The 13,588-nt window shown below is 43.6% G+C and overlaps 1 protein-coding gene across 1 annotated transcript in view; it reads left to right on the top strand.

The window, feature by feature from the left end:
* The window catches only part of camta2 (calmodulin binding transcription activator 2), a 182,205-nt gene that overhangs the window by 146,378 nt on the left and 22,239 nt on the right, over positions 1–13,588 (top strand). The window contains exons 15-16 of the mRNA XM_031831390.1: positions 5,880–5,958; positions 7,310–7,580. Coding sequence (XP_031687250.1) covers positions 5,880–5,958; positions 7,310–7,580 — 350 coding nt within the window. The remainder of the gene's footprint in view (positions 1–5,879; positions 5,959–7,309; positions 7,581–13,588) is intronic.

Genomic DNA, 13,588 nt, shown 5'->3' with positions numbered 1-13,588 from the left:
AAAGGACATCTACTTTGTGCAGGACACAAGTCATTTTTCCAACAATTGTTTACAGACAGATTATTTCACTTAGAATTCACTGTATCACAATTCCAGTGGGTCAGAAGTTTACATACACTAAGTTGACTGTGCCTTTAAACAGCGTGGAAAATTCCCGAAAATTATGTCATGGCTTTAGAAGCTTCTGATAGGCGAATTGACATCATTTGAGTCAATTGGAGGTGTACCTGTGGATGTATTTCAAGGCCTACCTTCAAACTCAGTGCCTCTTTGCTTGACATCATGGGAAAATCAAAAGAAATCAGCCAAGACCTCAGAAAACAATTGTAGACCTCCACAAGTCTGGTTCATCCTTGGGAGCAATTTCCAAACGCCTGAAGGCACCACGTTCATCTGTACAAACAATAGTACGCAAGTGTAAACACCATGGGACCACGCAGCCGTCCTACCACTCAGGAAGGAGAAGCGTTCTGTCTCCCAGTGATGAACGTACTTTGGTGCAAAAAGTGCAAATCAACCCCAGAACAACAGCAAAGGACCTTGTGAAGATGCTGGAGGAAAGTAGTCCTATATCGACATAACCTGAAAGTCCACTCAGCAAGGAAGAAGCCACTGCTCCAAAACCACCATAAAAAAGCCAGACTACGGTTTGCAACTGCACATGTGGACAGAGATCGTACTTTTTGGAGAAATGTCCTCTGGTCTGATAAAACAAAATAGAACTGTTTGGCCATAATGACCATCGTTATATTTGGAGGAGAAAGGGGGAGCCTTGCAAGCTGAAGAACACCATCCCAACCGTGAAGCACGGGGGTGGCAGCATCATGTTGTGGGGGTGCTTTGCTGCAGGAGGGACTGGTGCACTTCACAAAATAAATGCATCATGAGGACGGAAAATGTCGTGGATATATTGAAGCAACATCTCAAGACATCAGTCAGGATGTTAAAAATGCTCAAAATGGCTTAAGGACAACAAGTCAAGCCCTGACCTCAATCCTCTAGAAAGTTTGTGTGCAGAACTGAAAAAGCATGTGCGAGCAAGGAGGCCTACAAACCTGACTCAGTTATACCAGCTCTGTCAGGAGGAATGGGCCAAAATTCACCCAACTTATTGTGGGAAGCTTGTAAAATGCTACCTGAAACGTTTGACCCAAGTTAAACAATTTAAAGGCAATGCTACCAAATACTAATTGAGTGTATGTAAACTTCTGACCCACTGGGAATGTGATGAAAGAAATAAAAGCTGAAATAAATCATTCTCTCTACTATTATTCTGGCATTTCACATTCTTAAAATAAAGTGGTGATCTTAACTGACCTAAGACAGGGAATGTTTACAAGGATTAAATGTCAGAAATTGTATATTTATATATTTTTACTGGATTAAATGTCAGGATTTGTGAGAAACTGAGTTCAAATCAATCGGTTGTTCTATAGGTAGTAGTAGTATATAATGTATATATTATCATCTCCAGGTTGTTCTATAGGTAGTAGTGGTAGTAGTAGTATATAATGTATATATTATCATCTCCAGGTTGTTCTATAGGTAGTAGTAGTATATAATGTATATATTATCATCTCCAGGTTGTTCTATAGGTAGTAGTAGTATATAATGTATATATTATCATCTCCAGGTTGTTCTATAGGTAGTAGTAGTATATAATGTATATATTATCATCTCCAGGTTGTTCTATAGGTAGTAGTAGTATATAATGTATATATTATCATCTCCAGGTTGTTCTATAGGTAGTAGTAGTATATAATGTATATATTATCATCTCCAGGTTGTTCTATAGGTAGTAGTAGTATATAATGTATATATTATCATCTCCAGGTTGTTCTATAGGTAGTAGTAGTATATAATGTATATATTATCATCTCCAGGTTGTTCTATAGGTAGTAGTAGTATATAATGTATATATTATCATCTCCAGGTTGTTCTATAGGTAGTAGTAGTATATAATGTATATATTATCATCTCCAGGTTGTTCTATAGGTAGTAGTAGTATATAATGTATATATTATCATCTCCAGGTTGTTCTATAGGTAGTAGTAGTATATAATGTATATATTATCATCTCCAGGTTGTTCTATAGGTAGTAGTAGTATATAATGTATATATTATCATCTCCAGGTTGTTCTATAGGTAGTAGTAGTATATAATGTATATATTATCATCTCCAGGTTGTTCTATAGGTAGTAGTAGTATATAATGTATATATTATCATCTCCAGGTTGTTCTATAGGTAGTAGTAGTATATAATGTATATATTATCATCTCCAGGTTGTTCTATAGGTAGTAGTAGTATATAATGTATATATTATCATCTCCAGGTTGTTCTATAGGTAGTAGTAGTATATAATGTATATATTATCATCTCCAGGTTGTTCTATAGGTAGTAGTAGTATATAATGTATATATTATCATCTCCAGGTTGTTCTATAGGTAGTAGTAGTATATAATGTATATATTATCATCTCCAGGTTGTTCTATAGGTAGTAGTGGTAGTAGTAGTATATAATGTATATATTATCATCTCCAGGTTGTTCTATAGGTAGTAGTAGTATATAATGTATATATTATCATCTCCAGGTTGTTCTATAGGTAGTAGTAGTATATAATGTATATATTATCATCTCCAGGTTGTTCTATAGGTAGTAGTAGTATATAATGTATATATTATCATCTCCAGGTTGTTCTATAGGTAGTAGTAGTATATAATGTATATATTATCATCTCCAGGTTGTTCTATAGGTAGTAGTAGTATATAATGTATATATTATCATCTCCAGGTTGTTCTATAGGTAGTAGTAGTATATAATGTATATATTATCATCTCCAGGTTGTTCTATAGGTAGTAGTAGTATATAATGTATATATTATCATCTCCAGGTTGTTCTATAGGTAGTAGTAGTATATAATGTATATATTATCATCTCCAGGTTGTTCTATAGGTAGTAGTAGTATATAATGTATATATTATCATCTCCAGGTTGTTCTATAGGTAGTAGTAGTATATAATGTATATATTATCATCTCCAGGTTGTTCTATAGGTAGTAGTAGTATATAATGTATATATTATCATCTCCAGGTTGTTCTATAGGTAGTAGTAGTATATAATGTATATATTATCATCTCCAGGTTGTTCTATAGGTAGTAGTAGTATATAATGTATATATTATCATCTCCAGGTTGTTCTATAGGTAGTAGTGGTAGTAGTAGTTTCACATTTCACCCACATCTCACATCTCACCCACATCTCACAACTCACCCACATCTCACAACTCACCCACATCTCACATCTCACCCACATCTCACCCACATCTCACCCACATCTCACCCACATCTCACCCACATCTCACAACTCACCCACATCTCACATCTCACCCACAACTCACCCACATCTCACAACTCACCCACCATCTACCCACATCTCACCCACATCTCACAACTCACCCACATCTCACCCACCATCTAAATACTTGAAAGTACTACTTAAGTACTTCACACAACTGTATATACACTGCTCAAAAAAAAATAAAGGCAACACTTAAACAACACAATGTAACTCCAAGTCAATCACACTTCTGTGAAATCAAACTGTCCACTTAGGAAGCAACACTGATTGACAATACATTTCACATGCTGTTGTGCAAATGGAATAGACAACAGGTGGAAATTATAGGCAATTAGCAAGACACCCCCAATAAAGGAGTGGTTCTGCAGGTGGTGACCACAGATCACTTCTCAGTTCCTATGCTTCCTGGCTGATGTTTTGGTCACTTTTGAATGCTGGCGGTGCTTTCACTCTAGTGGTAGCCTGAGATGGAGTCTACAACCCACACAAGTGGCTCAGGTAGTGCAGCTCATCCAGGATGGCACATCAATGCGAGCTGTGGCAAGAAGGTTTGCTGTGTCTGTCAGCGTAGTGTCCAGAGCATGGAGGCGCTACCAGGAGACAGGCCAGTACATCAGGAGACGTGGAGGAGGCAGTAGGAGGGCAACAACCCAGCAGCAGGACCGCTACCTCCGCCTTTGTGCAAGGAGGAGCAGGAGGAGCACTGCCAGAGCCCTTCAAAATGACCTCCAGCAGGCCACAAATGTGCATGTGTCTGCTCAAACGGTCAGAAACAGACTCCATGAGGGTGGTATGAGGGCCCGACGTCCACAGGTGGGGGTTGTGCTTACAGCCCAACACCGTGCAGGACGTTTTCATTTGCCAGAGAACACCAAGATTGGCAAATACGCCACTGGCGCCATGTACTCTTCACAGATGAAAGCAGGTTCACACTGAGCACATGTGACAGACGTGACAGAGTCTGGAGACGCCGTGGAGAACGTTCTGCTGCCTGCAACATCCTCCAGCATGACCGGTTTGGCGGTGGGTCAGTCATGGTGTGGGGTGGCATTTCTTTGGGGGGCCGCACAGCCCTCCATGTGCTCGCCAGAGGTAGCCTGACTGGCATTAGGTACCAAGATGAGATCCTCAGACACCTTGTGAGACCATATGCTGGTGCGGTTGGCCCTGGGTTCCTCCACCTCATGTGGCTGGAGTGTGTCAGCAGTTCCTGCAAGAAGAAGGCATTGATGCTATGGACTGGCCCGTCCGTTCCCCAGACCTGAATCCAATTGAGCACTGGGACATCTGGGACATCATGTCTTGCTCCATCCACCACAGACTGTCCAGGAGTTGGCAGATGCTTTAATCCAGGTCTGGGAGGAGATCCCTCAGGAGACCATCCGCCACCTCATCAGGAGCATGCCCAGGCGTTGTAGGGAGGTCATACATTACATTACATCAAACATTACATCAAAGTTGGATCTGCCTGTAGTGTGGTTTTCCACTTTAATTTTGAGTGTGACTCCAAATCCAGACCTCCATGGGTTGATACATTTGATTTCCATCGATCATTTTTGTGTGATTTTGTTGTCAGCACATTCAACTATGTAAAGAAACAAGTATTGAATAAGAATATTTCATTCATTCAGATCTAGGATGTGTTATTTTAGTGTTCCCTTTATTCTTTTGAGCAGTGTATATCTATATATTTTTACTTACACACATACACACACACCTCATCCACACACATATGTATACAGTATAAACTCATTCCCTGGAGATACACACACTTGTTTGTGTTGAGAGAATCTCCTGATGTACAAAAATAACATATTGGATATTAAGATATGAATTATGCATCTCATCCAGTTTTAGCATCCTGGTTCCGTGAGACGGGCAGAATGTCGACTTAAAACATCTGGTCACAGATCAAAATGTATTAAAGCAATTATACATGAGAGGGAGGGGCTAAACAGGAGAGGGAGGGGCTAAACCGGAGAGGGAGGGGCTAAACAGGAGAAGGGAAGGGGCTATACAGGAGGGGGAGGGCTAAACAGGAGAGGGAGGGGCTAATCACGAGAGGGAGGGGCTAAACAGGTGGGGGGGAGGGGCTAAAACAGGAGGGGGAGGGCTAAACAGGAGAGGGAGGGGCTAATCATGAGAGGGAGGGGCTAAACAGGTGGGGGGAGGGGCTAAACAGGAGAGGGAGGGGCTAAACAAGAGGGGGGTTGGGCTAAACAGGAGGTGGGGAGGGGCTAAACATGAGGTGTTGGGGGGAGGGGCTAAACAGGAGGGGGGAGGGCCTAAACAGGAGGTGGAGGGCTAAACAGGAGAGGGAGGGGCTAAACAGGAGAGGGAGGGCTAAACAGGAGGGGGGTTGGGCTAAACAGGAGGTGGGGAGGGGCTAAACGGGGGGAGGGGCTAAACATGAGGTGTTGGGGGGGCTAAACAGGAGGGGGAGGGGCTAAACAGGAGTGTAAACTATTCAACCTCTTTTAGCTGAACTGCAGTTTTAACATTGTGTTTGTTTTTCCTCAGGAGAGTCAACAGTGACAGTCTGGACGTAGAGCAGGAAGTTGATCCTCTCACCGTCGATCATTTCTCATGCACTCCTCTGGTGACACTCACTTTTACATCAAACATTTGGTCTTCACTGCTCTCTAAGACTGTAGTCTTTATTCCAGTATCTGATACACTCTTAGACTGTAGTCTTTATTCTAGTATCTGATACTCTCTAAGACTGTAGTCTTTATTCCAGTATCGGATACTCTCTAAGACTGTAGTCTTTATTCCAGTATCTGATACTCTCTAAGACTGTAGTCTTTATTCCAGTATCTGATACTCTCTAAGACTGTAGTCTTTATTCCAGTATCTGATACTCTCTAAGACTGTAGTCTTTATTCCAGTATCTGATACTCTCTAAGACGGTAGTCTTTATTCCAGTATCTGATACTCTCTAAGACTGTAGTCTTTATTCCAGTATCTGATACTCTCTAAGACTGTAGTCTTTATTCTAGTATCTGATACTCTCTAAGACTGTAGTCTTTATTCTAGTATCTGATACTCTCTAAGACTGTAGTCTTTATTCCAGTATCTGATACTCTCTAAGACTGTAGTCTTTATTCCAGTATCTGATACTCTCTAAGACTGTAGTCTTTATTCCAGTATCTGATACTCTCTAAGACTGTAGTCTTTATTCCAATATCTGATACTCTCTAAGACTGTAGTCTTTATTCTAGTATCTGATACTCTCTAAGACTGTAGTCTTTATTCCAGTATCTGATACTCTCTAAGACTGTAGTCTTTATTCCAGTATCTGATACTCTCTAAGACTGTAGTCTTTATTCCAGTATCTGATACTCTCTAAGACTGTAGTCTTTATTCCAGTATCTGATACTCTCTAAGTCTGTAGTATTTATTCTAGTATCTGATACTCTCTAAGACTGTAGTCTTTATTCTAGTATCTGATACTCTCTAAGACTGTAGTCTTTATTCCAGTATCTGATACTCTCTAAGACTGTAGTCTTTATTCTAGTATCTGATACTCTCTAAGACTGTAGTCTTTATTCTAGTATCTGATACTCTCTAAGACTGTAGTCTTTATTCCAGTATCTGATACTCTCTAAGACTGTAGTCTTTATTCCAGTATCTGATACTCTCTAAGTCTGTAGTCTTTATTCTAGTATCTGATACTCTCTAAGACTGTAGTCTTTATTCCAGTATCTGATACTCTCTAAGTCTGTAGTCTTTATTCTAGTATCTGATACTCTCTAAGACTGTAGTCTTTATTCCAGTATCTGATACTCTCTAAGTCTTTATTTTGTCATCAAACCCAGATAAAACGTACTGTCTTGCTTTCATTTCTGTTTTTTTAACAGGCTAATGCTACTATTGTAATTTCTGCTCTGTTTCTATCTGATTGTAATCATTGAAGTAGGTTTTTTACAGTGTAATCCTGTCTTCTGTAGATGTGGGCATGTGCTCTGGGACACCAGGCAGCAGCCGAGGTTCTATATGGTTGGAACAGCCAGGCGCTCGGAATTCCCGACTCACTAGGCCGCCTCCCCCTCGCAGTTGCACGCTCTCGCGGACACACATGCCTCGCCCGCGCGCTGGAGGACCTACACACACACCGCCCCGACACGCACCCACCCACAGAGAGGGCCGAGGAGGGGGAGCAGAGGACCACCCCCACTCCACAACTCCCCCCCTCTCCACTGTCCACCAGTCCTGACACAGGTGGGCCACACACACCTACACTACCGTTCAAACGTTTGGGGACACTTAGAAATATCCTTGTTTTTGAAAGAAAAGCACAGTTTTTGTCCATTAAAATAACATCAAATTGATCAGAAATACAGTGTAGACATTGTTAATGTTTTAATTGACTGTTGTGGCTGGAACGGCTGATTTTTAATGGAATATCTACATAGGCGTACAGAGGCTCATTATCAGCAACCATCACTCCTGTGTTCCAATGGCACGTTGTGTTAGCTAATCCAAGTTTATCATTTTAAAAGGCTAATTGATCATTAAAAACCCTTTTGCAATTATGTTAGCACAGCTGAAAACTGTGTTAAAGAAGCAATACAACTGGCCTTCTTTAGACTAGTTGAGTATCTGGAACATCAGCATTTGTGGTTTCAATTACAGGCTTAAAATGGCCAAAAACAATTAACTTTCTTCTGAAACTCGTCAGTCTATTCTTGTTCTGAGAAATGAAGGCTATTCCATGTGAGTAATTGCCAAGAAACTGAAGATCTCGCACAACGCTGTGTACAACGTCAACAGTGAAGACGGGACTCTGGGATGTTGGCCGCCTTGGCAGATTTGCAAAGAAAAATACATATCTCAGACTGGCCAATAAAAAGAAAAGATTAAGATGGGAAACAGAACACAGATACTGGACAGAGGAAGGTTGGAAAAAGTGTTATGGACAGAGGAAGGTTGGAAAAAGTGTTATGGACAGAGGTGTGAGAAGATTGAGGTGTTCGGATGACAAAGATGAACATTCATGAAATGCAGAAAAATGAAAAGATGCTGGAGGAGTCAACCGTCTGTGAAGCCTGGTGGAGGAGTGAACCGTCTGTGAAGCCTGGTGGAGGAGTGAACCGTCTGTGAAGCCTGGTGGAGGAGTGAACCGTCTGTGAAGCCTGGTGGAGGAGTGAACCGTCTGTGAAGCCTGGTGGAGGAGTGAACCGTCTGTGAAGCCTGGTGGAGGAGTGAACCGTCTGTGAAGCCTGGTGGAGGAGTGAACCGTCTGTGAAGCCTGGTGGAGGAGTGAACCGTCTGTGAAGCCTGGTGGAGGCGATGTGATGGTCTGGGGGGCTTTGAGCTGGTAAAGTGGGAGTTTTGTACTGGGTCAAAGGGATCTTGAAGAAGGAAGGATATCACTCCATTTTGCAACACCATGCCATACCCTGTGGACACCGCTTAATTATGAGCCAATTTCCTCCTACAACAGGACAATGACCCAAAGCACAGCTCCAAGCTATGGAATAACTATGTAGGGAGCCAGCAGTCAGCTGGTATTCTGTCTATAGTGGAGTAGCCAGCAGTCAGCTGGTATTCTGTCTATAGTGGAGTAGCCAGCAGTCAGCTGGTATTCTGTCTATAGTGGAGTAGCCAGCAGTCAGCTGGTATTCTGTCTATAGTGGAGTAGCCAGCAGTCAGCTGGTATTCTGTCTATAGTGGAGTAGCCAGCAGTCAGCTGGTATTCTGTCTATAGTGGAGTAGCCAGCAGTCAGCTGGTATTCTGTCTATAGTGGAGTAGCCAGCAGTCAGCTGGTATTCTGTCTATAGTGGAGTAGCCAGCAGTCAGCTGGTATTCTGTCTATAGTGGAGTAGCCAGCAGTCAGCTGGTATTCTGTCTATAGTGGAGTGGCCAGCAGTCAGCTGGTATTCTGTCTATAGTGGAGTAGCCAGCACAGTCACCGGATCCCAACCCTATTGAGCTGTTGTGGGAGCAGCTTGGCCGTATGGTACATAAATCAAATCAAATCAAATCAAATTGTATTTGTCACATACACATGGTTAGCAGATGTTAATGTGAGTGTAGCGAAATGCTTGTGCTTCTAGTTCCGACAATGCAGTAATAACAAACAAGTAATCTAACTAACAATTCCAAAACTACTGTCTTATACACAGTGTAAGGGGATAAAGAATATGTACATAAGGATATATGAATGAGTGATGGTACAGAGCAGCATAGGCAAGATACAGTAGATGGTATCGAGTACAGTATATACATATGAGATGAGTATGTAAACAAAGTGGCATAGTTAAAGTGGCTAGTGATACATGTATTACATAAGGATGCAGTCGATGATATAGAGTACAGTATCTACGTATGCATATGAGATGAATAATGTAGGGTAAGTAACATTATATAAGGTAGCATTGTTTAAAGTGGCTAGTGATATATTTACATCATTTCCCATCAATTCCCATTATTAAAGTGGCTGGAGTAGAGTCAGTGTCGTTGACAGTGTGTTGGCAGTAGCCACTCAATGTTAGTGGTGGCTGTTTAACAGTCTGATGGCCTTGAGATAGAAGCTGTTTTTCAGTCTCTCGGTCCCAGCTTTGATGCACCTGTACTGACCTCGCCTTCTGGATGACAGCGGGGTGAACAGGCAGTGGCTCGGGTGGTTGATGTCCTTGATGATCTTTATGGCCTTCCTGTAGCATCGGGTGGTGTAGGTGTCCTGGAGGGCAGGTAGTTTGCCCCCGGTGATGCGTTGTGCAGACCTCACTACCCTCTGGAGAGCCTTACGGTTGAGGGCGGTGCAGTTGCCATACCAGGCGGTGATACAGCCCGCCAGGATGCTCTCGATTGTGCATCTGTAGAAGTTTGTGAGTGCTTTTGGTGACAAGCCGAATTTCTTCAGCCTCCTGAGGTTGAAGAGGCGCTGCTGCGCCTTCCTCACGATGCTGTCTGTGTGAGTGGACCAATTCAGTTTGTCTGTGATGTGTATGCCGAGGAACTTGAAACTTGCTACCCTCTCCACTACTGTTCCATCGATGTGGATGGGGGGGTGTTCCCTCTGCTGTTTCCTGAAGTCCACAATCATCTCCTTAGTTTTGTTGACGTTGAGTGTGAGGTTATTTTCCTGACACCACACTCCGAGGGCCCTCACCTCCTCCCTGTAGGCCGTCTCGTCGTGGTTGGTAATCAAGCCTACCACTGTTGTGTCGTCCGCAAACTTGATGATTGAGTTCGAGGCGTGCGTGGCCACGCAGTCGTGGGTGAACAGGGAGTACAGGAGAGGGCTCAGAACGCACCCTTGTGGGGCCCCAGTGTTGAGGATCAGCGGGGAGGAGATGTTGTTGCCTACCCTCACCACCTGGGGGCGGCCAGTCAGGAAGTCCAGTACCCAGTTGCACAGGGCGGGGTCGAGACCCAGGGTCTCGAGCTTGATGACGAGCTTGGAGGGTACTATGGTGTTGAATGCCGAGCTGTAGTCGATGAACAGCATTCTCACATAGGTATTCCTCTTGTCCAGATGGGTTAGGGCGGTGTGCAGTGTGGTTGAGATTGCATCGTCTGTGGACCTATTTGGGCGGTAAGCAAATTGGAGTGGGTCTAGGGTGTCAGGTAGGGTGGAGATTATATTGGTCCTTGACTAGTCTCTCAAAGCACTTCATGATGACGGATGTGAGTGCTACGGGGCGGTAGTCGTTTAGCTCAGTTACCTTAGCTTTCTTGGGAACAGGAACAGTGGTGGCCCTCTTGAAGCATGTGGGAACAGCAGACTGGTATAGGGATTGATTGAATATGTCCGTAAACACACCGGCCAGCTGGTCTGCGCATGCTCTGAGGGCGCGGCTGGGGATGCCGTCTGGGCCTGCAGCCTTGCGAGGGTTAACACGTTTAAATGTCTTACTCACTTCGGCTGCAGTGAAGGAGAGACGCCATGTTTTCGTTGCAGGCCGTGTCAGTGGCACTGTATTGTCCTCAAAGCGGGCAAAAAAGTTATTTAGTCTGCCTGGGAGCAAGACATCCTGGTCCGTGACTGGGCTGGGTTTCTTCCTGTAGTCCGTGATTGACTGTAGACCCTGCCACATGCCTCTTGTGTCTGAGCCGTTGAATTGAGATTCTACTTTGTCTCTGTACTGGCGCTTAGCTTGTTTGATAGCCTTGCGGAGGGAATAGCTGCACTGTTTGTATTCAGTCATGTTACCAGACACCTTGCCCTGATTAAAAGCAGTGGTTCGCGCCTTCAGTTTCACACGAATGCTGCTATCAATCCACGGTTTCTGGTTAGGGAATGTTTTAATCGTTGCTATGGGAACGACATCTTCAACGCACGTTCTAATGAACTCGCACACCGAATCAGCGTATTCGTCAATGTTGTTGTCTGACGCAATACGAAACATCTCCCAGTCCACGTGATGGAAGCAGTCTTGGAGTGTGGAGTCAGCTTGGTCGGACCAGCGTTGGACAGACCTCAGCGTGGGAGCTTCTTGTTTTAGTTTCTGTCTGTAGGCAGGGATCAACAAAATGGAGTCGTGGTCAGCTTTACCGAAATGGGGGCGGGGCAGGGCCTTATATGCATCGCGGAAGTTAGAGTAACAATGATCCAGGGTCTTTCCACCCCTGGTTGCGCAATCGATATGCTGATAAAATTTAGGGAGTCTTGTTTTCAGATTAGCCTTGTTAAAATCCCCAGCTACAATGAATGCAGCCTCCGGATAAATCGTTTCCAGTTTGCAGCTGACCAGAAGACCGCCTCGTTTCCCTCTTTTTCTGAGTCATTTTTTTGGGTCGCTGCATAGGATCCCCTCCGTTGTACTGTTTGTAAGGCAGAACACAGGATCCGCATCGCGAAAAACATATTCTTGGTCGTACTGATGGTGAGTTGACGCTGATCTTATATTCAGTAGTTCTTCTCGGCTGTATGTAATGAAACCTAAGATGACCTGGGGTACTAGTGTAAGAAATAACACGTAAAAAATAAAAAAAACTGCATAGTTTCCTAGGAACGCGAAGCGAGGCGGCCATCTCTGTCGGTGCCGGAAGTGCCCATCAGGAGGTGCTTCAGGAAGCATGGGGTGAAATCTCTTCAGATCACCTCAATGAATTGACAACTAGAACACCAAAGGTCTGCAAGGCTGTAATTGCTGCAAATGGAGGATTCTTTGACGAAAGCAATGTTTGAAGGACACAATTATTATTTCAATTAAAAATCATTATTTATAACCTTGTCAACATCTTGACTATATTTCCTATTCATTTTGCAACTCATCATCTATGTTTTCATGGAAACAAGGACATTTCTAAGTGATGCCAAACTGTTGAACGGTAGTGAACATACACACGGTCTTTGGTCTGTGTGTATTTGAATACTTTTTATTCTGTCTGTCTGTCTGTCTGTCGGTCTCTACTGTCTGTCTGTCTGTCTGTCTGTCTGTCTGTCTGTCTGTCTGTCTGTCTGTCTGTCTGTCTGTCTGTCTGTCTGTCTGTCTGTCTGTGTTGTCAGTCTATCTGTCTGTCTGTCTGTCTGTTGTCTGTCAGTCTGTCTGTCTCTGTTGTCAGTCTATTTGTCTGTCTGTCTGCCTGTCTGTCTGTCTGTCGGTCTCTACTGTCTGTCTGTCTGTCTCTCTCTGTCTGCCTCTCTGTCTGTCTGTGTTGTCTGTCTGTGTTGTCTGTCTGTCTGTCTGTTGTCTGTCAGTCTGTCTCTACTGTCTGTCGGTCTCTACTGTCTGTCTGTCTCTCTCTGTCTGTCTCTCTCTGTCTGTCTGTGTTGTCTGTCTGTCTGTCTGTCTGTCGGTCTCTACTGTCTGTCGGTCTTTACTGTCTGTCTGTCTGTCTCTCTCTGTCTGTCTCTGTCTGTCTGTGTTGTCTGTCTATATGTCTGTCTGTCTGTCTGTCTGTCTGTCTGTCTGTCTGTCTGTCTGTGTTGTCAGTCTATCTGTCTGTCTGTCTGTTGTCTGTCAGTATGTCTGTCTCTGTTGTCAGTCAGTCAGTCAGTCTGTCTGTCTGTCTGTCTGTCTGTCTGTCTGTCTGTCTGTCTGTCTGTCTGTCTGTCTGTCTGTCTCTGTTGTCAGTCTGTCTATTTGTCTGTCTATTTGTCTGTCTGTCTGTCTGTCTGTCTGTCTGTCTGTCTGTCTGTCTGTCTGTCTGTGTTGTCAGTCTATCTGTCTGTCTGTCTGTTGTCTGTCAATCTGTCTGTCTCTGTTCTCAGTCTATTCGTCTGTCTGTCTACCTGTCTACCTGTCTGTCTGTCTGTCGGTCTCTACTGTCTGTC

Source organism: Oncorhynchus kisutch, linkage group LG9, assembly GCF_002021735.2.
Source record: "Oncorhynchus kisutch isolate 150728-3 linkage group LG9, Okis_V2, whole genome shotgun sequence".
Lineage (NCBI taxonomy): Eukaryota > Metazoa > Chordata > Actinopteri > Salmoniformes > Salmonidae > Oncorhynchus > Oncorhynchus kisutch.
Note: the sequence above shows the minus strand (reverse complement) of the source record. Positions and strands in the feature narration are given on the sequence as shown.